At 38.0% G+C, this 25,345-nt stretch overlaps 1 protein-coding gene across 2 annotated transcripts in view; it reads left to right on the top strand.

Moving 5' to 3' along the window:
* The window catches only part of MYO1B (myosin IB), a 95,487-nt gene that overhangs the window by 55,477 nt on the left and 14,665 nt on the right, over positions 1 to 25,345 (top strand). The window contains exons 11-22 of one of the 2 annotated variants that reach the window (XM_009995243.1): positions 111 to 197; positions 519 to 584; positions 12,412 to 12,516; positions 13,989 to 14,051; positions 14,719 to 14,919; positions 17,034 to 17,260; positions 17,442 to 17,642; positions 19,046 to 19,139; positions 19,579 to 19,728; positions 21,900 to 21,968; positions 23,591 to 23,677; positions 23,968 to 24,054. In XM_009995243.1, coding sequence (XP_009993545.1) covers positions 111 to 197; positions 519 to 584; positions 12,412 to 12,516; positions 13,989 to 14,051; positions 14,719 to 14,919; positions 17,034 to 17,260; positions 17,442 to 17,642; positions 19,046 to 19,139; positions 19,579 to 19,728; positions 21,900 to 21,968; positions 23,591 to 23,677; positions 23,968 to 24,054 — 1,437 coding nt within the window. The remainder of the gene's footprint in view (positions 1 to 110; positions 198 to 518; positions 585 to 12,411; positions 12,517 to 13,988; positions 14,052 to 14,718; positions 14,920 to 17,033; positions 17,261 to 17,441; positions 17,643 to 19,045; positions 19,140 to 19,578; positions 19,729 to 21,899; positions 21,969 to 23,590; positions 23,678 to 23,967; positions 24,055 to 25,345) is intronic. The other variant, XM_009995244.1, reaches the window with a different exon arrangement.

The following is a 25,345-nucleotide window of genomic DNA, read 5'->3' on the forward strand; positions in this document are numbered from 1 at the left end:
GAGGACCCCTGGTCCAGCTCTGGTGCCTGCTTAGACGGAGGCACTGCTGCCTTAGCCAGCCTCACCAGCATTTGTAATGTTTTCCTTCTTTCTTGTTTATTTTTTTTTAGGCTTATTATGCCCGTGATGCTCTGGCAAAGAATTTGTACAGTCGATTGTTTTCTTGGCTTGTTACCAGAATCAATGAGAGCATTAAGGTATTGTTGTTTTGTGCCTGTAAAAAGAAAAAAAATCAATAGAAGTCCTTTTAATTAAAATGGACAGTAAAACTGTATTTGCCAGTTTAATTTTTCATGGTTGTAGTGTTACACATGATACAGGTGAATAACTGTATCACAGCTCAACAAATTGCTGCTCTGTTTTTAAGCTTATGAAAATAGTGGTGTTGAGTGTATTTTGGGAAACACTTAAAGTTTTAATTTACAGATTTTGACAGCCTACCTAGGAGATATTTTTTTTTTTATTCTAAAGTATAAAATGTAGAGATGACTGACTCAAAGTTTATTATTTTTTTAAAGGCACAAACAAAAGTGAGAAAGAAGGTAATGGGGGTGCTGGACATCTATGGCTTTGAAATTTTTGAGGTAAGACCTTTATAATGGGAAACATTTAACGTTAGAGCTGTTATTAGAGTTTAATAGAGTTGTTCATGAAATGTGTCATCAGCATACATGTAATTTGACTCTGTTGTGTCATTCCTGGAAAAAAAACAAACACCTAAAAAGTAAACCAAAGAGAGATGTCTTAGCATGTCTGTGAAAATGGAACAAAAATTTACAAAAGCTCATCTTGTGTTTTTATGGCATAGGTAAATAAATACTGTTGATGAGTAAACTAAATACATTTTGTTGTTACATAGATTCTAAGCATAAGAGAAACTCTTGACAGTGTCAGTTCTGCCCTGAGTAATTTTGTAGATGCCTTTGAACAAGCTTCTTATCCTTTAAAAACCACAGTAAAACCTATACATTTTTCCTCTCAAAATTAAACAAGAAATTATATTCCATTTCATATTCGTTCATTTAGAAAAATCTTCTGTACTGATTCCTAGCTAACAATCTGTGGCTCACTGCTGTTTGTTTATTTATAGTATTTTTAGATTGGTGGTATTCAGAAACAAAATTAATGAGGAATTTTTAATTGGGCTAGAGAACACCACAGAGAACGAGATTTCATACATCTTACTCTGTTTAAGAGATTTATAAGTCTCAGTTGGAAACTGTTTGAAGTAGAAACTCAACTGGGGAGAAAAATCAGTACAAAGCTTGCAATCCTGACCCACTTGCCTACATCCTTCTTGAAAAGCCAGGGAGCTTGTTTCAAACTGTATAGAGGAAAGGAATAATCTGGACAAGAGTAATTATATATGGGAGGGTGGTGTAAGTTTTATTTCAGAAGCAAAACATGAAAGTATGTGCAGATCAAAATACCACTACGAAGAGGAAAAACAAAGCTGATACTTGCTTCAAGGGTTTGCTAAGCCAGGTTGGATTGTTTGCACTAAACAAGAGCATATTTATGAAAATATGTTACAAGCAGTCAGGTGGCTGAATGGAGATCTCAGTGCAGATCTGTTTTGGGGCTGGATCTCCTTTAGGAAGCTGGGCACTAGAATGGTACTGCTGGTAGCTTCAGGCAGGGCTCCTGTTTTCACTAGCTCTTTATTTAATGTTTAAGGATAAACATGTAGGGTGAGGTGGCAGAACCTTGCCACTAGCATGTGAGCCAACTGAGTAACTGTGTTTATGGTGTTGTAGAAGCAAGGTTGTTTCTTGCATATTATTTTCTTTCATGTAAGAGTTCAACGTTTCAGAAGGTTTTAAGTGAGTGGGTACAGGAAATGGAGTTTTGCAGAACAAAAATAAAAAAAACAAGGCTCTTTTTACTTTATTGAATTACAATATATCTTTCTTGATTGCTACAAACTCAAAAGCTTTCAAATAATATGGGTAGTTGTTGTTCACTCCTTTAAGTGAACAATAAGGAGTTCCTTCTTCTGGAAAAGGTGGGAAAGGTTTGCCTTCTGAATTGAGGATCAAAATCATCAGTACATTCATACAAAAAGAGACATTTCCTTTTGGGAGTTATGACCTGTGGTGAGAGCAGTAGCCTAGCAGCTTGGTTCAGTATGACAGAAATAAAGGAATTATTTTAGAATAATAGAATATTAATTGAATTAGTTCTCAATACTCAAAATGGGATTCAAGTAGTATGTCAGAAACATACATGACTTGTACTACACCATATTTTCATTTAAAGGTGTTTGAAAGATAAACTTGATTGACTTAGCTTTTTGGAGATACAGATACTAGTATTGGGATTCTGTGGCAGGACTGTAATTCAGAGGATGAATGATAGGAAAACAATCCATTAGAAACTCCTGAATCAGCTTTATTTCCAGTACTGCCCACTTAGTCATCCCTGTGTTTCCAGACAGGTTAATTCTATAATCAGAAACTGCTGACTTTTATTCTCAGTTGAATTAAAAGCGAAAATCTTCTTTTAAGGCAAAATGGAATTAATTTTCTATGCAGCCCTAGCTGGAACAAAAAATAATGTTTTGTTATAATCCCTAAATTGAGCAAAACAATTCTGTAGTGAGCACTGCACAGGCAAAACGTGGCTGGTCTTGTGGTTGCTTGAATGAGCTAGTAGGGTCAATGAAGAGGATGCCTGCTAAATATTTTTGTGTCAAGTTTTGTAACAAATGATTGAGTCTCAGAAAAATTATTCAAGTTCTTCAGAAAATGCTTACAAAAACCAAATATTGTTGAGAATTTAAGTACCCATGTCTCAGAAAATAGATTGTGTGAAGGTAATTCTATTAACCAATCAATGAATTAATGAAATGTTAGCACTGTACAGTACTGTAACTCAAGGAAATGTCAATAATGTCTTAAGATTTATAGCATTAAAATTGCAGTGAAATTAAGAGTGTTTTGCTGTATGATAAATTTGTAAACATGATGGCTAAACACTCAAAATACTTGCTGGGATGTGGCTAGAGGCAGTAATGATGCCCATCTAATGATACATTACTCTGACCAAAAAATCTACGGTTCCCTTTTGAACCTAATTCTTAAGTCAGATTTTGATTTTCATGTCTGTTCTTGAAGGTTAGAACTAACATGATCTCTACAAAGTATAATTTTTGGCAAAAATATAAACGAAAGACTTCTTTATCTGTGAACTTGTGTACTTAAGACTTGTAAGCTATTTGTTACGCTGAATGTAAAAAAGCCTACTTTAATCACATTTCAACTCAGGAAGCAGATAGATTTATCACTAGTACATACTCTTGGACCTGAAGTGTCCTTGTACCTTGGAGACAGAACATATAAAAAAACATAGTAGGTGGAATAGGAATTTTTTATATATGCTAAATATTTACACATGAAGCTTAATAACATTGAGTTGAGTTGCAAGACGTTTATTGAAGGGTGTTTTGTTTGTGAGTTTGTTTGTTTGTTGGTTTGCTTGTCTTTTTTTTCCCGCTTTAATATTTCAATTACCCTTCAGGATCACTGAAAGAATATTCCAGTTTCCCTGTTTCGTCCTGAGGTTCTCAGTTAAAAGTTACAGGAATACATTATGGACTAGTCTGCTTCCACAGCAAAAACAGTTTGCTACAGATTTTCCAGGGTTTTATTTTGTTTCATAATGGGCAGTGCAGACAAGATTTCTCAGGCCTTATTCCTGTTCAGGATGATTCCTTGGATCATCCTGCAAGTCCTCCTATAAGAAGAGTAAAGAAATCCAGATGTACCATTCTGAAAGATCCTACACTTCACCTTCTAATGACAATAGTAGTCTTGTTCTATTGTATGCAAATTGAAGCTTACATAATTGACATTTTTAAAATCTCTTTTGAAGGATTACTATATTTACTGTCCACTGTAATAGCTACAATTTTCTGCAATTTAAAATGAAATCCATTTACAAATCAACTGGAGGTTTCTTGAAATTTAACAAAGGAAAGTGGCACATTGATAATGCTGACATATATTCTTTGAGATTTGATTTCTCCTAGTCTTTTTCTCAAGCACAAACTCAATTTTTCAGACAAACCCAAAAGCTACCCAAGCAGATGTAAAGATTTAGCTGTCCAAAAATTCAGATTAAGGATTTAAATTTATCAATAATCCTCAGCCTCTGTGGCTTTGGGCTGGTGTCAACAGCAAGCTTGGCTGAACAACCCACAGAATAGGTGCTGTAAAGCTATGTATATTTTTTAATCCTTCCATGCCCTTTGTGGTAAGCTGTATGCTGGGACTGAACATTCTGAAAGTGAAATGCTGAAATTTTGGGTGGATTATCTATGGGCAAGGATTTGGGGACTAGGATTAGTGTGCAGGACCAGGCTGGTTGTGTAACGCTCCTGGAGTTTGAGCAATGATTGAAGCCTGACACAAATTGCTCTGAGTAGGTTTATCTACATTTTTGAGCACCTGCATGCATGGTCACTCTGCAATCTAGCTTGGATGATTGCCAGTGGCTCTGGGAATTTCAGAACCAACTCGCTTGCAGACTTCCTGGAGTAGGTTTAGGGACAGTCCTGTTTGATTCCCTGTTCAATTCTGTATTTTTGGGCAGAAGTGGTTTCTGCATCTCTGTAAAATGTTGGGGTAGGTCTGTGGAAGGGGTGGGGTTTATGGAAAAGAAATGAAGGCTTTAGAAGGCAGATGATTAAAGGCCTGGCAGGTTTCAACAGAGATGATCAGAAAACTCATTCTGTTCAGGTTGAGCATTTAATTTTCTGTCATGTACCTTTCCCATGTAGATGAGGGCAAGGGTATGTAAAACTGAATGTCACACAGCAAGTGTGAATATTTCATCCTGCCTAGCTTTCAGAGATAAAAATGTCTGTGTTAGCTGGCTTCATTCTGAACTTTTGGGTGCTGCTATGTAGCTAGTCCATACAGTGAAGCTCATGGTTTGGAGTGCGGTTTTATGAAAGTTTAGACTGTCAAGGCTTATTCTTGAGACTTGCCAGGCCCTGAGAAGACAGTTTGAGAGTAAATGCTTTCTGCTCAACCCCTTGCTGGAGAAGTTTGTTCCACGTATTTTTAGCCTGACAAGAAGCTGGGGGTGTATTGGGGATACAGATGCAAAAGTAAAGGCTGCAGAAAGAGAGGGGCTGTTTCCATTCCTCTCTAACATCTGCTGAGGGTTGACCTGAGGTGATGTGATAATGCTTTGTCTTTGGGACAGCATCTTGCCAACTAACTCCTGCTTCAGGTACACAAGAACATGCAATGATGTGGCAGCATCTATCACATTCTATGTAAAACCTGTCAGTAAATAAAAATACCACCAACAAAGGAGGCAAGCTGACCTCCCAGCCATAAAACCATGTCCATTTCTCATCATTGGTGATGCACTTTGCCAGTGCTTCTCTTTATTTATTAAGCTGTTTCTTGTGTGTAGAAGCCCCCTGTGGTGATTGAAAGAAGTTTGTTTGAAAGCTGAACTGGACATTGATAAAATGCCAATGTATTTTGGGAGGGAATCTGTTAGAAATATTAAGAGTGCAGTTTAATTATATTAACATGTTCATAGTTACCTGCTTTTGGAGAGAAGTACCCAAATGAGACAGGAGTAAACATTGAAAATACCTTTCTGAGATGTTTAATGCATGAAAAAACTGGAGAGGTATGTACCCTTTTACTATAAACATACACTGCAGCTTAATGCAGCTGCTTTGCTTTCTCCTGTCCTGTTCATCACATGAAGGAAATGACTTTTGCAGAGCAAGCTAGCTCTGAGAGGTTGCTGCAGGCCCAGAGACTTCCCCTCTCCTTGCCACCCAAGGATGATTTTACTGGAAAATGGTCTAGTTATTTACTAGAAAGATGACGTATAAGATGAAAAAAAAACAATGCATGGAGCAAATTAGCTTATTAGGATCTTATCTTCCTTTTTTTAGACTCTGGGGACCCTTCATTCAAGTCTGGACTTTAACTTAGACATGGATATCTATTGTCCTGGTAGTTGCCTTAATCTCCAGACTGTAATTTCTAAGACGCCTTTCCCTCGCACTCTACCATGCAACAGATTTCCTTTTCAAAATTGTTCACCCCTTTTCTGGGGCCCATCAGCGTATCAGCTACTGGCAAGTGGCAGTGCAGTCTGATTGCACAGGGCAAAGCCCAGTCTAGTGTGAAAGAAAAGGACTGTGTTTTTAATCTATAATTGATTAACTACATTTGCTGGCAAGAGTTATGTAAGAGGGGAGCTTTACAGAGAGGGAACCTTGGTTGGACTCCTAGGTCCAAATCCTATGGAGATTTTAAAGTGCAGTTAAAGCAGTGTTTTCTATAAGTGCTCAAATGCTTAGGAGCAGAGGTGCATCCCAGGAAGTTAATCACCATTTAATAAATCACATTATAATTTAAGTATTTAGAGAGGCTTATTGTGCAAAATGCAGGTTTCTGAAGTGAATTGCATGGGCTGGCTGTTCTCATCAGAGGAAATATTTGAAACGCTGGAGCAAATCCACACAAATGCTCTGCTTCAGTTTGTGAGAATAACATTTTACCCTACAGCAGCTATTCTGTCTCAGTAGAGGAATTGATATGATTATATAGCAGGTTCTTGCCTTTTGTAATTGCTGATGTTTCAGGACTGTAATTTGTCAGGTTGAGTTTGTTGAAGGGATTGTACCCAGGTTTCCCTGTAGATCATGCATTCATTGTGTGTACTGGATTCACTGTGGTGCCCTTTTAACTCTAAATTTGCTTTACACCTGTGTGTCTGGACACCAGAGCTGAAAGCAACATGGTTTTCAAGGTGCCTGCAGCCTCTACAAGTGCCACGAGCATCAATAAGGACTGCAGCTGGTTGTGCTATGCAAATACAGAATATGGATATTCCCTGAAAATTCATCATATATCTTTCTTGCTTCTGTTAGATACACTGAAAAGCAGTTCAGTTACATATATGTGGAATATTTATCATGAAATGGTAGGCTTCTTGGGTTTTTGCCTATAGAGGTACTTACACAAAAGCACAGAGTTTATTCTAGTTTACACAAAGTATTTTTTGAGTAAGTTTGATTATTCAAATGTTAATATATATAAAGAAAAGTAAAAGATAAATATTGGTAACATATCTTTACTAACTTAGCAAAATTTTTTTAAAAATTTGTTGTAGCTGTGTCACATGTAGCTAATTATTTCTAAGATAAAAATAGCATCTTTTAATTTTCTTTGTATGCACTTTCCCCACTTTGCTGATTTTAATTTCCTAGCATTTATATTTCTTAGTTTCATCTCATAAACTCAGATGCTTCTGTGGTTGTACATAAAAATCACTCTCCCCAGACACCACAGTAGGTTATAAATTAAATTTGCTGGTTGGTTTCATCATTCGTTCCACCATTCATCTTAGTGAAACAAGTATGTTGGTCTTTTATCATCATTACTTTTCCCATCTGGCACTTTTTGTCTAGGAGCCTTAGTAGTAATCTAGGGGCCTGGTGGAACTACTTGTAATCTCCTGCCTATATGAGGAAGAGGTCAGAGTCTTTTGATGTCTGGAGCTGCATTGTTGTTGGAAGAAGTTCCTCTCCAGGGCTGTATGTGTTAGAGCTTCAAAAGCATTAGACTCTCTGTGCCTGTATTCCCCCATATTGACAAAAAAGTTCATTTTAGTGCCATTAATTCTGTTTATTTCAACAGACTGTCTCACAACTTGAAATATTTGGAGTTTGTTATAAATTATGCTTTTCCTTTAAATATTCCTCATGTATTTTTTTGTTGTGTATGTTCATAGAAGGTATTTGAAAAGCTGTTGCTGAACACCTTTTTTTGTATGTGTGGTTGTAAATATGAAATATGTGGATCTTTTTCAATTAGCTCTCAAAAACAATCGGTGTTATGAAAGATCAAGAAGGAAGAGGAAATACTGAGAAACACCTTGTATCGGTGTGGCACTGATGATAGAGTCTGTCAATTTGAATCAATGAAATCTGCTTAATTTGGGGAAAACAGTGAAGTGAAAAGAACACAAGAATGTGCAACACTTAAATTTGGACTTTAATAGGCAGGTGGAAAGTAATAATTTATTCCTACCTACTAGTATGGAAAAGTACACAGTTTTACTTTTAAGTAGCTATTTTAGTTGCCTCAGTGTCTCTGGAAATCACTGGAAACTGAGTACTGAAAAGTGAATTTGAATGCTCTGTGGGGAGAGAACTTTAGAAGATATCTGGGTTCCCTGGGAAATGCCCAGGTTTAGGTATTTTGTATTTGTAAAATCTAATGCAAGAAATGACACACAGCAGCAGTATATTGAGACATTTCTACATTGGTGCCTGAGACCAGTAAGAGACTTTGACCCTTTTTTCTTTTTTCTTTTTTTTTTTTTTTTTAAATCTGGAGCTTGTAGCCAGACGAGGGTTGGTCTCTTCTCCCAAGTAACAGGTGATAGAATGAAAGGAAATGGCCTTAAGTTTAGGGAGGTTTAGGTTGGATATTGGGAAAAAATTCTTCACCGAAAGGGTTGTCAGGCTCTGGAACAGGCTGCCCAGGGCAGTGGTGGAGTCCGCATTCCTGGAGGTATTTAAAAGATGTGTAGATGTGCTGATGGACATGGTTTAGTGGTGGCCTTGGCAGTGCTGGGTTAACAGTTGGACTCAAAGATCTTAAAGGTCTTTTTCAACCCAAACAATTCTGTGATTCTATATATGTTTTTTTCTGATAATTCCATGAGACACATGACTGGAATCTTAAAAGAGGAGATTAAGTAAAATACTAAAGAACAAAAAATATTTTCCTTAGACTTTCAAGGACCTGTATATAATTAGTTTAATAGCAGTGGTTCAAAACTAGAACTTTTCATGGTTGACTCTAACATCCTCAGTGTGTAAAACATCACAATCTGCTTGTTTATATAAACATTTTGATTTTGCACTGAGCAGAATTTTTTGGAGTTCAAAAACTTTCTATTCATTCAATGCAACCCTGATGCCCAGTAGTTTGAAGGCAGAACTGTCAGAGCAAGGCAACATGAAATGAAAACTATGGTGAAGTAGACTTTGATTTTTGTCAGTGAATTTTTCTACTTGTCTAAAGCTGAGGCTGGTTGGTTGATCTGTATCTATAGAATTGACATGACTTTAAGCCGATCTCAGGTGACATTCTGTTTCCCAGCACTGTTAATTTATTTTGAGAGACTGAGTGTTTTTTTCTTCCACAAAAGTTTTATTTTCTATTCCACAGTGATTTCAAAGGGATAGTTTGAAATGATTCTCTAAAAATGCAGGCATTGAAGTGATGCTCTGGACATGAAAGTAGCCTGGAAGAGAAGCTGACACTTTGAGAAGTGCTGGTCTTAAATATTTTTCTTCCTGAAATTTCCTAAGAATATTTAATTTTGCTAACTCCTGAAATTTTGGGTCTGACTGTGCTGCTGCTCTGTTGTTCAAAACTCTTTCTCTCACTTCATGCGAATGGTCAGTGTAAGGAGCAAGTACAGGCTCTTGATGGCTGGGTCCTTCCAGCCTGACTCTCCTGAATGGTTTTAGGGATTTGCTGTGATTGATATTAACTGCTCTCTGTTGGCTTGTAAAAAAAATAATAAATGTCAGAAGTCCTTTAGACCCCCTTTAGTTCTGTCATACTAGTTTCTAGGAGCCTCCATTAAAATCTTGGGGGACAATTTGTCTATGCTTTGTGAAGCCCTCGCATAATTACAAATTTTGGATGTACAATAAGGGAGAATAAATTCACAGTCTGTGTTGCCTTACTCAGATTTGCTCAGAGATAGAGTCTTTTTTCTTACAGTGCTTCTTAAAACCTGTAAAAGCAAATGCTGCTTTCTGAAGTGTATTTAATTTACTGAATGTCTCCTGGTCTGTTAAGAATGAAGTGTTTTGAGATTGTCAGTAATTCCAAACATTTTTCCTCATTTTCTTTGCTGTAATTAACTGCTAGCCTTTTGTTCTGCATGATACATAAATAACAAGATTGCCACTGCTCTTCAATGACTTTTTTCCTGGAATAGCCATTTTCAGTTGCTTGGCAATGTCAGATAGAATTTCAGAGCTCTAAGTGAGTGATTTGTGAGGAGCTCTGGATTTTGGTTTTCCTTTCTTTGACAAACCATAAGTATGACAGATAGACACACAGCAAATCAGGAAAGCATCTAGTAATTACTTTAATATATTTTTAATGACCTTCTAGTTAGATGGTTTAGCTGGATCTGCGGTTCAGTTTCCATCCTCTTTTGAAGCTGAAGACTGTATAATACATGAGCAAAAAGTCCTGCAGTCCTTGTAATAACATGGACTTCTGGAGAAACCATCTTTCTGTGGTGGATGGCACATGCCTGGCAGGAAGATACAGAGTGTATTTTGCCCTTCCTCTTTGACAAGGTGATGTGTCATTTGGAGTCCTTTTACTTCAAAGTCAATATATCAGAAGTGATGACATTATATGAATGTGTCAAATAAACACTGACTTGTTCCTCCAGTGCTCACTTTCCTTCCCCATTCTTGTCTCCCATTACTGATACTTGTTTGTGGAAGGCTGCATGTGTGGCGTGGATTTAGAGATGTGACAGTGCAAGATTGCACTTCTGTGTTACATTGATGTGCCTCAATCCCTTGGTTTATTTGATAGCCTTTGGACAGTACCTAAAGATACACTCATCTACAAAGAACACATAATATTTATGTAGTACTTCACATTTTCAGTGACATGCAAATATGAGTTTGATAGACTGATCTACTTGATACACTGAATAAATGCTAATATCTATATTTTGTGTTGCTATGGAAGTGTGTAAGTACTGACTGCAGTTTTTGTAATTTCTTTTTGCAACAGAACGCAGTAAGTATGACGTGTTTGCAGTGCTGATCTTGTTGCATGCCAAATTTTAACTTTCTTATCTAGAGCTGTGCAAGTTTTGCAATCTGATTGATAATTGCAGTTGGTGTGAGGGGCAAAGTTTGATGTGGCTTAGGAAGTTTGGTGATCAGCTGGGATTTTGCTTTACCTAAAACTAAAATTATAAAAGTAATCTGTGCCTCAATATTTTCTAATCTGCTTGTGTGTTCTTAATCTCATTTAGCAACCAGATCCTTAATTTAAACTTTTAAATGATTGCAGTTGCCCTTAGACATAAAAATTCTATCACCACTATTTGAGCTTCAACAGGTGTTGTATAGCAGACTTATTTGATAGTGCAAAAAGTGGGTTATTCTCCATATTTTCAGATTTCCCAAGTAACCTAAGTGTTCTTGATGAGTAGTAATTAAACAAAGCCGGGGAGGGGGACGGAAAGGGCAAGAGGAAGGGAACCCCACCACAGAGCTGAGAAGATCAGCAGCTATCAGAAATTACTCCTGATTGCTGTTATTTCTGTGATAGGGAATTCTTATTCATGATTCTTTCCAGCACTGGAAAAAAAAAAATCTGCTGTTCCCTTTTACTTTGAGAGGGGCATTTTAAACTGGTCCTCAGAACAGGCTCCTGGCCTGCAAACAGCACTCATTTCAGAGGATGGAGTGGAATGGTGAAGCACAGCTTCCTTGCTGCAGTCCTGGCCCTGGGGGTGTTAGCAGTGGAACTGCAGTAGGTGCAAGAGCCAGGGCTTTACCTGTGCTATTCCCAGCTAGCAGCAGCCGGCGTTTCCCATGCTGATGTGTGTCCTTCTGGAAGCCTGTTGCTGCCATGTCCCAGCCCTGATCCTGATGCAGGTGCTGAGCTGTGTCCTCACTGCCCCCACCCACCCCTTCTCCTGCCCTCTGCTCTGGTCCCCTGGCCCTTCGCAAAGGGTCACACATGTGCTTGCTCCCTAACCCAGTTTTGTATGAGTTAGTCCTTCAAAGGATTGTTGGTTGAGAAAGTTACTTTAATTCCCGTCATTTCAGGGGGCAATTACATGAACAATTTATTGGCAGGGAGAAGGTGGGTTGACCTCTGGAGTCAGTAATCTCCGAACTCGGGCTCTGCTGCAACCAGAATAGCAGCTTGGGCTTTGGTCTGTAGGATGCTTTATTGGCTTCCAAATGATCCTGGCTGGAAAATAGCTAATGCTACCTTCATGATTTTATTTATCAGAACCTACATTTTCCTTACAGGGACAGATGAGATTAGATCAGGCAGAGCTTTTGTTTATTCCCTCACACCACAGACCTCCTTATGACTTGTCCCAAGGCATTGATAGAGAGGCATCATGAGTATAAACCTACAGTTTTTGTCCCTCCCAATTGAGAAAGCTTCAGGGAAGGATTTGGTCTAAAATTTCCAATCTAATCAATAAAATATCACTCAAACCATCACATGGCAAAGCTGGAAGGAGCAGTTAATAAAGCGGCTTGTTGACTTGCAGCTGCTGCAGTAACTTACTCCAGCTGAGTTCCAGGTGCTTACACAACAAGAAATGCTAACATGTTTTATCTGACAGGACAACAGCTTTGAGCAATTCATTATCAACTACTGTAATGAGAAGTTGCAGCAGATCTTCATTGAACTTACCCTCAAAGAAGAGCAGGAGGAATACATCCGAGAGGTAATACTTAATGGATCTTTCCTCATTCTCTCCTCTTCCCATTGTCCCTGTAATGATGATACACAAGTATGCATGCTGGACCCTCTCTTCAGGGAACGGAGTCACTTTTTCACCTCAGGCCTGGCAAGGAGCATGTTTGTGTAGGACCATGTGGTAATTACATTCAGCAAAAAGAGTTGGGTTTGGTTTTGCTTCACATTATGAGTTCTCCAGGTATAAACCAGACCCAACTGTGTTATTCATTGGAAACAATAACTGGCAGTTCTGAGCAAAGGTTAATTAATTTATTAGAAGACTAATGCTGCTTTCTGGTATTAGTGCCATTACCTTACAGCCTGTGTTTTGGATTACACAGTCGTGTCTGGGATACACCCCAACAGTGGCCGCAGCTGATCCTGTTTCAAAAAGGAATAGGGTGGGTGAAACAATAGACTGCAAGAGGAAAGAAACTGCACATAGGTTTTCTAGTTTTATTTCAGTTAAGTATTGAAGGAGCTGTGTAAGCTTAACAATAAATGTAAAGATGTGCTTTGGAGCCCTAACTCTAATGTTTGATGTTATTCTGCGGGGGTACGTTGAGTTAAGGTTTTCATAGGTTTAGCAGCACTGCCCATGATGGACAGAGCTTGGAGAAGATACCAGCTCACAGCTGTAGAAACTGGCAAATGCTGTCTGTGCTCAAATGGGATGATACTGTTTTGCTGGGTAAACATTTTTTTTAAATGGAATAAAGTTCTTGCCTTATAATCCTGGGGATAATACAAAGTTTCAGAATGTCTTTCTTCTTTTTGCATTTGGCAGTGAAACATTGGAAGCATCATTACTGCAGTTTGCTTTCTCAACAATATTTCAAACACCCTGAAAAAACTAAACTGTAAGATGTACTGCAGATGCAAATTAAGAATTAAGTTAATGTATTTTTTTTCCCAGTCCTTTCCCCTACCAGTGTTACCTCCTGATGCACTGGCATCTCGTCCTGGAAATTTTATTGCTGATATTTGAAAAAAATCAAACCAAAAAATGAACTAGGATATTAGGAATATCTGAACAACAGCCAAACTCCAGTCTCATCTAAATTTAGCCCTCTTTCTTCCTCCCATTAAAAAAAAGCCAACTAAGAGCTTAGATATGTTGATCTCAGATGCTTTGCAGTGAAATGGGCTTGTTTCCCGAGGAGCGTGGGCAGCAGGGGGCTGGGCCAGGCGCCAGGGGAGTGCATGGGAAGCTGACACGGGTGGGGAGAGGAATGGAGAGAGAAGGTCTGGCAGCCACCCAGGGACAGTTGTCCTGCACAGATCATGTTAGTGGTAGATGATTGCATTTCTGTCCGAGTAAATAAAATGCTGGTGAGCATGAAGAATTAAATTTGAAAGTAGTATCTTCGTTAAATGGAATGTAATTAAATTGCTGAGAGGAAAAGCTCCCTTTATTGTTTTTCTGTTCACACTTTGTGTTTGTTTTTTTCCTAATAGGGGATTGAATGGACTCATATTGAGTATTTCAACAATGCTATTATTTGTGACCTAATAGAAAATGTAAGTTATATTCAAGAATCGTATCTGAATGATTTTTAATGCATGGATTGAATTCAGCTGTAAAGTCTGTATGCATCCTCACTTTGATTTTCTAAAACAAGCTACTCATTGTATTAGTCATCTTATTTTGTATGGTAAAAGTTAATTTTACTAAAAAAAAAATAATTCATAGCACTGTATGTTCCTTTGTTAGCAATGTTCAGCAGCACCTATGCAAAAACAAAAAGCTGACCAACCCTTACATGTTTATATTTAGTGCTGTTTTCAATAGAAGATACCACATGCTACATTATAAATTACATTTATTTTTTATGGAAACTAGAAGATTCAATGACTTGTTACTGAGGGCTTTATGTACAGTAATTAGAGGACTTCCTATGGACTTAGTGCAATAAGAAAGAGAAAATTCCTTAACGATTGGAAAAGTGTTTAACCGTTAACATAAAATGTATGCTGGTTCTACCCATAAAATGGTTACTTTCAGTTCAGCTGGAGTCTTTAAAAAATGCAGGTACTAAAAATCTGTTGGAAATGGGGATTAGGAAAAGAGCCAGACTTTGAGATGGCTTGAAGAATGTCTGGTAGCAGAAGTCAAACAGGAGAGGGTGGTCTCCTTTTTAATGCCTTGATGGACACAAACACTAAAGCTCTTGTCTTGAAACTTTAGAACCAAACTGGAATCCTGGCCATGCTAGATGAAGAATGCCTGAGACCAGGAACTGTTACTGATGACACCTTTTTAGAAAAACTGAACCAAGTCTGTGCCACTCACCAGCATTTTGAGAGCAGGATGAGCAAGTGTTCCCGGTTCCTCAACGACACCTCCTTACCTCACAGCTGCTTCAGGATTCAGCATTACGCTGGCAAGGTACCTGGGGAGCATGTGGTGTTTGGAGGGTGTTGAAATACTCAATAAATAAAATGCTGGTGAGCATGTAGAATTAAATTTGAATAAATTTAGTTAACTGGAATGTAATTAAATTGCCTAGAACCTGCGGGAAGCCTGGGTTTGGGGAGGCTCTTAATCCATGAAACCATGTTACAGTAATGAAGGAGAACTGCTTGAGTCAAGAGTTGACCAAAAAATCCAGACCTGGCTTGATCTTCTCTGCCTTAAGCCTAAGATTCATGATTTGGGCTTGAAGGCATTCAGAGACCATGCTGCTCTAGGTGAAATCCTTGCAGCAGAGGAGAAGGATGTCCCATGTGCCGTGGTGGTGAGCGGCTTGTCCTCCTGAGTCTCTGGAAATAAACATGTTGTTTAGAGTGGCAAAAAGATCACACATATCTGAAGGCAAGATATTTTGGAAAACATGTTCTTTGTCACTGACCTAGCTGAAGTCATGTTGATGAGAAAGTGGAGTTTTTGTACATTTGAAGAATCTGAGTTTATTTTGACAGCCCATGCATTTAAAAAGGTGGGCTTGCAAATGTATTTTCCTTTTTCAACATAAGCAGTGTGAATAAATACAAATCTGATTTTTTAATGTATTTATTGTAATGTTTTCAGTGTATTATTCAGTATGACTTTTTATTAATGAAAATAATAATTAAATTTGTAAAAAGGAGACAAAATATTAGAAAAACGCCAAACTTTAAAGTAAGCATAGGGGTCTAAACTATACCTCATGTTTGTTGCCAAACTATTAGTTTCATAGAATAATGACTATTTGGAAAGTGTTTATTTTTCCTAGGACTGTTTAATACTTCCTTGGTTTTTAACATTTTCTCAGTTTTACAGTTTTGAATAGCTTGATAATCTGCTCATTCAAAATAGTGCTGAAAATATAAAACTTACTGCCTTTGAGCCATTAATTAACTTTAATGTTATGTATTTGCTAATATTTTGTAACTGCATATAATCTATCAGGATTAATAGATATTTCTTTGGTTGTCTAAATTCAAAGTGAATTGAAAATACCCCAGTGCTTTGAGGACTGCAAACAGCCTGGGCTTAGCAGGCAGTGAGGGGCTTTGATTATTATTGGCATTCACTTACCCAGTGAATTCCTCCTATTTTGGGATGATGTTTTTCCATCCTCAGCTGAGAACATTTTGATCTAGTCACAGGATAATGAAAGTTTGATTCTCCTTTTCTGAAATATAAGCAAATTCATATGAACAGGTTTTTTCAGTGCTGGCATTTGCCACACCTCCTGGCAGAAACAGAAATGTGTATTCCAAGGAAAAATACCACCTGAGTTTCCAGTCCCTTGCTGTTGTGTAAAATATGGCTATGCCAGTATTAGTTTTATTCGGTATCTGTGTACACAGTATGTGTCTACATAGAACTGAGAAATCATGAAGCTGAAGAATCTGTATTACTTGCCAGATGACTTGTAACAATTAATCAAACTAAATTCCCTACCCTCAAAAATAAAAAACCCAAACAGTAGCAATCTGAGATCTACATGACTGTCCCCTGGATGCCTCCTGGCTCTCCAGCTGCAGGTCAGAGCTTTGCATTTATGCTTGTTGTTGTTGAACTGTTTTCCTGGTAAAAGTCCTTTGAAATAACAGTCCCTTGAGGACTGCCCAGATGGCTGCTTGCTGCTGGGAGACTGAGAAGTGATATTTCGTGTCTTGTTTTAGTTAGGCAAAGAATGCAAGCATTAGTACTTCAAAGGTAAAAGGTATTTTTACTGTTGTTATTCAAAGGAGGGGGAGAAAACCTTTTGTTACCCAAAAAAGGATTGTTTGGAAGTATTGGTAAGTGGTGGTGTATCAGAGCTATCATTTCAGAAACCAGAATTGATCAGCACAAGGAACAGTTAGCAGTGTGAGAAAAGGCATCTTTCTCAGGAAGCACATTCACAGAAATTTTCTCCAACAAAACATCTTCCAAGTGTCAAATGAAAAAGAAAGGCTGAAATGTCTCTCATTGGTATTGGATAGTGAGAAAGGATGAATCAATTTCTTGGTTCAGTTTTGAACTGGTCTAGTTCAAAACATGCTCTGATGAGACTCTTCTGTATTGTTCAGGTTATGTACCAGGTGGAAGGATTTGTTGACAAAAACAATGATCTTCTGTACCGTGACCTCTCCCAGGCCATGTGGAAGGCCAGTCACTCCCTTATCAAAGCATTGTTCCCAGAAGGTAACCCTGCTAAGATCAACCTGAAGAGGCCTCCAACAGCAGGTTCACAGTTCAAGGCCTCAGTTGCTACCCTGATGAAAAACCTTCAGACAAAAAATCCGAACTACATTAGGTAAGTTACCCAGTGCAAAGCTTTGGTGAACTTATTATTTGGCAAAGTTTAAAAAATAAATATAAAAGATAATCTTGATATCTGAGGATAAACTATTGAAATCTGTGGTTAAAACTTGCAGTAATAGTTGCAGACACACACAGTGCTGCAAACAAGTGTGGCTGTTTGTTTCTCTCTCCAGGTGCATCAAGCCAAACGACAAGAAGGCTGCACACATTTTCAATGATGCCCTGGTGTGCCACCAGATCCGCTACCTCGGTCTTCTGGAGAATGTGCGGGTCAGGAGAGCAGGTTATGCTTTCAGGCAGGCGTATGAGCCTTGCCTGGAAAGGTACAAAATGCTGTGTAAGCAGACGTGGCCCCACTGGAGAGGGCCAGCCAGGTAGGAACACATCAGCATTCTTACCTATCCTCGGTCAAAGATTGAAATTACTGTCTTAAACATGTCCTGCTTGTTTGGCTTTTTTTGGTTTAGTGTTTTGGGTGGTTTTTTTGGGGGGGCGAGGTTATTTTTGTTTGTTTGTTTGTTTTGTGGGTTGGTTTGGTTTGTGTTTTTGTGTGGTTTATTTTTTTGCTAGGAGGGACTTTTTTGTTTGTTTTTAATGTAATGCACTTTCAAGTATTTTACAAGTAAATTTAAAACAACTTTTACTTGTATGTTGTTCTTTAGCATCTTATTCAAAATTTTGGATGAGTTCCTTCATCCAATTAATTCATTCATCCAATAGGTGAAACCTATTCTGCTCAGGAGGCTAAAAATTACATTTCCTTGGTGAAGGAGGTGATTGCCGTGATTAACTGATCTACTAATGGAAAAAATGTTGCATATGAACAAGGAGAACATGTTGTTTTTAGAATATATTGCAGCCTTTACTGATTTGGACCTGAAAGAAAGGGGAGGGGAGAGAGGAAGAGAGTGAAGGGGAATTAAAATGAGGAGGAGGTCTGAAATCAGGAGAACACTTATCTTTAATAATAACTAACTTCCAAAGTGTACGAATGCTCATTTCTTTGAAGACAGTAATGCAATTGTCATCTGTTCTTTCAAAATAAAAAACTGATATAATGATTTGTGTAGAACTATGAGATAATACCTCTTGCAAATCAATTGTATTAAATATACGGTTTTAAATTGCATAGCATTCATGTGTGTTTTTACAGATGATGTCTTGAGTAGACAAATTAGCTTCTCAATTCTTTTTATATGTGGCCACCACTAGCATGATTTAAATTTATTTCATAATATATCAGTGTACTTAGGAGCAGTTTAAATCTAAAGGTTACCTGGGTAACAGTGGAAGTGCATTATTGTTAACAATAGCATTGTTAGAATCCTCACAAAGTTCTGTGCAATTCCTCTCTTTTTTTTGCTGACATTTACAAAATGCAGTTGGTGATGTGTGGAACTTCAGCATTTGCCACACTCAGCAGTTTTTCTTTCACATTTTGATGTTAGTGTGAGACCCCTTCCTTTTTTCTTTATTTTTTTTTTAAGTGAAAATATTATAGACATAAAAGGGGAAAACAGGCCATTGCTGATGAAATTACATATATTTTCTCATTTTTTCATCAAATGATTCTGAATCTTTACAGTTATTTTTCTTGCCTTTAGCTAAATAACTGGTGAGTAAATGAATTAGATTTTTCAGTCTTCTTATGTCAAGCACTATTTAAGAATTTAAAATATGCTTTAACATACTTTCCATAAATTAAACTGTGAATATCTAAGCCATGAAGCCTTAGAGCTGGGAGTTGTGTTTGTTAAGCTCATTTACTTCTTACTAGGGCTGGAGTAGAGGTCCTGTTTAATGAATTGGAAATCCCTGAAGAAGAATTTTCATTTGGTAGATCAAAGATATTCATCCGCAACCCAAGAACGGTAAGTGACAGGTGTCTTCCCTTGCAAAATCAAGTCACCTCTCATGAGGGCAGCCTGATAGGAACCGCATCCTTCACTAGCTGGTTACTGCAGATTTTTCTAGATACGGTGCTTTGTTATATTGCACTGGAATGTAGCATTAAAAAAGGCACTTTTTAATGTTAGACCCATTAAAATTTGTGTGAATCAAGACTCTGCAGTATCTGTCAGCCTGAATTTAATGTAGCTTTCATGCACTGACTTGTGGCAACTCATCTGCCACAAGCCCTGTTATGTATCTGCCTACAGCTCTGAAGGTGAATGAACCAAAAGGTGTCTGAAGGGGGGCCTGAATAAAGAAGAGACTTCTCTTTCAATAGCTGTGCTTATGGATTTGTTTGTCTTTTCTCCCCTGCTGTTTTTCTTCCAATGTCAAAACCCTAAAATACCCCACACCCAGCTCTTCAAACTAGAAGATCTGAGAAAGCAGCGGCTGGAGGACTTGGCTACTCTGATTGAGAAGATTTATAGAGGTTGGAAGTGCCGCACACGCTTCTTATTAATGAAGAAAAGCCAGATTGTGATTGCTTCCTGGTACAGGAGATATGCAGTAAGATAATATCCTTACTAAATGGGGGGTTCTTTTTACTGCTTAATTTGGTTTTGCACATAACCTTGATATGATATTGCAAATAACCCTCGTGATACTTTTCCTTGATATGTACGGAGAAGTGTTGAAAGAATTAAATTTTATGGTACTTTTTGAGTATGAAATATGTGAATAAAAGGAAATTGAGTTTCTAGAGACCACTTTTAAGGATTTACTCTGTGTTTAAATAATTAAAAACCTCACCAGAGTCCTTTAGTTCTGTGAGAGCAGGATTTTGTGGCCCAGCTGGGAAGACTCTTCTTTCATTCAGCTAAAATGCTGTGCTGCTTAGCACTTAGAGTGCTCTCAAAACATATGGTTAATGCATAAAAATTTTTTTGGTAATGTACATGTGCAATTCTGTGGAATTCAGTCATTCCTAAGGCTTTTTGTATTTTTGCCTTATTTGGAACCTTTGCATTTGAGGCTCAAGAATGCTTATTGGGAGGATCCCAGGGATTTATTTTAATTATAGCTCATAAGACTTGTAGCTGAGTAGTTGTTATTGATGCAGCTCTAAAACAGCTTCAAGTCTGTAGATGGGGTTTTCTGTGCCATGAACCAAACACTACTGTTACATAACTCTGTCATGGCTTTCCACCAGTTAGTAAATGATATTAACTTATATTATTTTAAAAGTTTTATTGTTTCAAAGCAGTTCTTAAACACCTGAGCTGCATTTTGTTATTGTGTGCATATAAGGAAGCTTTAAAAAAATATATGATATGGAAAGAATGTTTCTTAAATGGCAAGTTGCAGAATTGACAGTCACTGTTTTTCAGCTGATGAGCACTTCTGTTTATCATCTTGAAAGTCATTAGTGTGTGGCTCAGTTATCTTGGATAATTAGAGAGAATTAGAGATAATTTGAGAAAAGTATGAATAAATGCCCTAAGAAACTTTCCTTTCTGAACTTCTGTGCTGGAATGCAGTGTTTCTAGAAACAGCATCATTACAGAATTGCATTGTGCCCATGTGGCTTCATTATGATCTCATAGAATCTTAGTGAATTATAAATGGAGTTACCATGGCTAGATTGGCACATCTTTTAGTATAAAGAAATGAAAACAAATAATGGCAAAGTTTACATCGCTGTTGATTTCTTAACTGTAGACCTTTATTGTTTCACTGGTGAATCATGGCAGCAATTGTCTTTGAATGCATGAAGTCATAACAAGACCCTCAGAATTATTTACGGGTGATGCTAGAGATGTTTCCTCACCCTCTTCATGTAGATGGAGGGGACCATTCTCCTAACCCAACATAACTGTGATTTGGAAGGTTTCATAAGGAATGTCTGTCCCTTCCATGAACAAAGCTTTTTGACAACAGCTTGTGCTGGAGGTTTGGCTAAAGGACCTGCAGTAACTTGTCTGTCTGTTCCCTCACAAGCCATGGCAGGCATCAGTCATGGCATGAGTGTGACCTTGGTGTAGCATAGAGGGGATTTTCTCTAGCTTCATCAAAAAGATGTTCACTGCAGCTGAGTGGGCTGAGGGTGAAGTCTAAAAGCTTTGTTGCAAAGTCTGTCAACTGTTGTTCACTTAGTATTACAGTAACTACTTGTTTACTGGAGAACTGAGCTTTTTAGAAGGAAAATGCTCAGCTGTCCAGGAAGTTTACTGCTCAAACTGGCCTACTTGGATAATACTCCAGTATGTCATTCAAGAATCCATGGGTTTTTATTTCGTATCCCTAAGTTACCCTCAGCATATGTTTTTATAAAAGGACTGTGGGTAATTGGAACTGCACAAGTCTGAAAAGGTGGCAAAAAGCTTAGCCAACAAACCTGAGCGTTTGTGATAATTTGCATGCTGCTCTGTTGGTGGGAAAGACAAATAAAGCTGTTACTGTTAGTATTTAATCCATGTCACTTTTGTGTTGCTGACCATGAACTTAGTGTTTCTGTAAACAGAGTGACATTGTCCATGCAGCATTGTTGATGTGCTTTGTTCCCCCTCAAACACAGAGTCAACACTCTGATCTGCTTGGTCGCAATTTGTTCACTTTCTGCATTTAGTTCTTGTATCCTTAAATAATATTTTCAAATGTGATTAATGAAGTTTGTATTATCCTGTATTTAACAATTGCAATATTCTGTTCTAAGCATCACATATTTCTTTCCAATACAGCAACAAAAAAAGTATCAGAAGATAAAGAGTTCAGCTATTACAGTGCAGTCCTACATCAGAGGGTGGAAGGTGAGTTTCCTGTTTCTGCAGCTCTCTCTGCACGTCCATAGGTCAGGTCAGAAAAACACATTTGAAGTGCCCTGAGCCTCCCGACTTTCATGCCATCTGTCACTTGAGCTGTAGCTGTTGTTAAGCACTGGTGTTTGCCATAGAAGACATGAGTTTGGGATATGTATTTGTACCCTGGGCTCTAAATGTCTGCAGACAGAGCAAGAGGAAGGCTCGGACCACACTTAAGTACTGTGTTAACCTTGAGGTGTCTTCTGCCAGAGAATGTGGAGGGAGGTGTCCTCTTTACACAGGCTGGAGTGTGAATTAGTGAGTCTGGTGTTCAGAGCACACATAGGTACATGGTAACGAGGCAGCCTGGTGGCTCCAGAGTGGGATGGTCCAGGACTCAGCCACTGGGCTTAGGAAAACTGTCATGTTGGGCTGATTCAGATGAAATAAGCTGCAGTTATTTTACAGATAACAGGAGTCTCAAAGAATGAAGAAAATTGAAAGCAGGCTTAAAAGAAGAGTCTGGGTCACATGGGCAGTATTTTACTTGGGTTGAATTTTCAATCCTCCTCTGTGTGCTAAGCAGAGGGGGGGAAAGGCATGTTCCACTCAACTTCTGTTGAGTACTTTATCTCTGTTTGCTTGTCCTCTGCCTCAGTTTGCTGCTTCTCTGAGAAGTGTGTGCTTTGTGAAGGGGTAATCCTGCAGCCATAGTAGAGACTTAAGGAGTGGTGCTGTAATAAAAGGTAAAAATGAGGTTAAGAGCTCACATGAAAGCAGCCACAGTGCTTAAAGCAACTACTGCTGTCCAGCTTTAGCATCAATGTCCCTGGGCACTTCTGCTTTCATATTAACCTTCCTTCTCTTCATTATATGTGACTGTATTTAGGGAAAGGATAGCTGTCTTTAATTCTGGAGTCAGTTCCCTTCCTGTCAGACAGGGAAGGAAGAGGCTGCAGTTACTATCTATAGGTGTAAGCAGCCCTCTCCTGCCTAGGGGGTTTTAAAGTTTGCCAGCAATAAGTTAACGTAATTTGATTTTACTGTTTTTCTTGTGTTTTTATTATTTTATTTATTTTGTCTTTATTATTCTGTTTAAATGAGTTTAAAATATCCTTTTGGCCTAACCATTGATGTAAAAAGCATTTTCTCATCTTGAGTTATGGTTTTCTGTCATTGGAGAACACGCTTCTTTGCAGTAGCACTGCCATGGATAAAAGCCTGGGATGACAGCAGCCTTAAGTATGGCCTAAAGCCAGGCAATCTACTTGTGATTTAATCTTTAGTGCAGCCTAAATGCATAAAACATACAGTATGTGGAGAAAAAGCATTGTTGCCATTGTACAAACAGACATTTAGATATTCCAGGTGATGAAGCAAAACTGGGAGAAAACTAAACATGGAACTAAGGTCCCCTGAACTGCCAGTGCCAGGCTCTCACTTGTGCACAGAATCCTCCCTGCAACAGGGAAAGTTAGGCTGTGCAGCATTTATGGATTTATTTGCTTGGGGATTTGGAGGCATTATGTTTTGGTCTTGCCTAGATTTACAATTTGCAGAGCCTCCATTTAAAATAATTAAGACGTTACAGTTATTTATTGGAATAAAAGAATATTTTCAACTGTTTGCAGGCTCGGAAACTTCTTCGGGAGCTGAAGCATCAGAAACGTTGTAATGAGGCTGCCACAATAATTGCAGCTTATTGGCATGGTACCCAGGTAAGAAAATGTCAGCAAATTGTGCACATAATTGTCTCTACATAGAATGAAGAAGGCCCTTCAGGATAAAGTTATCTGAGAATGTTTTCAGTGGCTTTAAACTACTGATGTTTTAGATTTCTCTTTGCTGCTAACATTTTTAGCTGGTGCAGTCTGGGAAGCTGGGACACGCTTTCTTATTTGCTGTTTGTAGTGAGTGGTTTCTTTCTTTCTTTCTTGCACTGTTGGGAACTTGCAGTAACCTTTTCTTTCTTAAGCTTCTCTATATCCCATTTTCAAATGCATCACAGGCACGAAGGGAACTGAGACGACTGAAGGAGGAGGCTAGAAATAAACATGCTATTGCTGTTATTTGGGCTTACTGGCTTGGATATAAGGTACTTCATGCACCTGTCACATGCCCCCTCCCCCCCTTCATTACCCAACAATATCAACATTTAATCAGTAGTAAATAGTGAGACTTAATGACTAATACAATTGACCTTAAAATCATAGAGCATGATCATTGGTTCCTACAGTTTCCATTCATGCCACACTTAATAAACCTGAAAACATTCTGTATGACAGTTTTTTTGTAGAGTAGGAAATTCTTTGCATGGCAGCCAAGTAGTGATTTGCACTAACAAGCCATTGAACTAGATTAAAAATTACTAGACTCCAATATTCTCAAATTAGGAAATGCATTTAACTACATGTAAATGTGCAAAGCATCGATTGCAGGGGGAAAGGAGGTTGGGGTTTTCTGGTGTGTTTTCCACCCCCTAACAAGTGCTTTCAGTGACACTGTATGAGTGATGCAACTGAGATTTCCACCAGGCTGTGTATTGTGCATCCTGGGCAATGTCTGTTTACAAGTTCAAAACAACACTATTAAGTTTTACTAAATTTTAGTTTTAATTGGTTTAATTGATTATCTGGCTGTGATTTGAACCAGTGAAAAAATTTCAGTAAGTACAAGTAAAGCATGGTTTTATGACCTGATCTTTTAGCAGAAAATAATGTTAGTTTGCAATTCTAAACTTAGAGCCCTAGAAAAATCCCAGGAATTCTAGCATCAGCTGTTTGTTTTCAGAAGCAAAATCCCACTGAAAGAGTCTTGCTAATCCCCAGCCTGCAGTTGTGGGTTATGTGAACATTTGAAATGCTGTTCACTAGAGTTCAAAAATGTTGGTTTCAATTAAGAAATTCGTAACTTAGTTGAAACCCACATTCAGTAAACACATTGTTTAAAACACCTTGCAGTTATTATTCAGGTTGGAGGTGTGTGTGGGGCTTATTATCAGAACACCTTGCCAACTAGATGGAGAAACATGCTCAAAGTACATTTCGATTTCTAATTAAGCGCAGCCCTGGGAATCTAAACAAACACATACAGAATTCCCCTTGTACTTGAGATATTTTGCATCTTTTCAGTTCTAGGTTGATATTTAGGTAGCTAAGTAACTTGACAGTCACACCATGTCCTCTGTGTTTGTTCAAATGCAATACATTAATTATTTTATTTTTAACCAGAGTTCCTTTCTCTCCAAAACTTAATAATGCAGAAATGGTATTTACTTTCCTAGGTTTAAAATGTTCTTTGGAATTAAAAAGGACACATCCAGAAAGTAATGCCATAAATGCAATAGTGTTAACTGTGTTAGAGCTCCTCATTTAAATATTTAGTAG

Source organism: Chaetura pelagica, unplaced genomic scaffold (genome assembly GCF_000747805.2).
Source record: "Chaetura pelagica isolate M959 unplaced genomic scaffold, ChaPel_1.0 scaffold33, whole genome shotgun sequence".
Classification (NCBI taxonomy): domain Eukaryota; kingdom Metazoa; phylum Chordata; class Aves; order Apodiformes; family Apodidae; genus Chaetura; species Chaetura pelagica.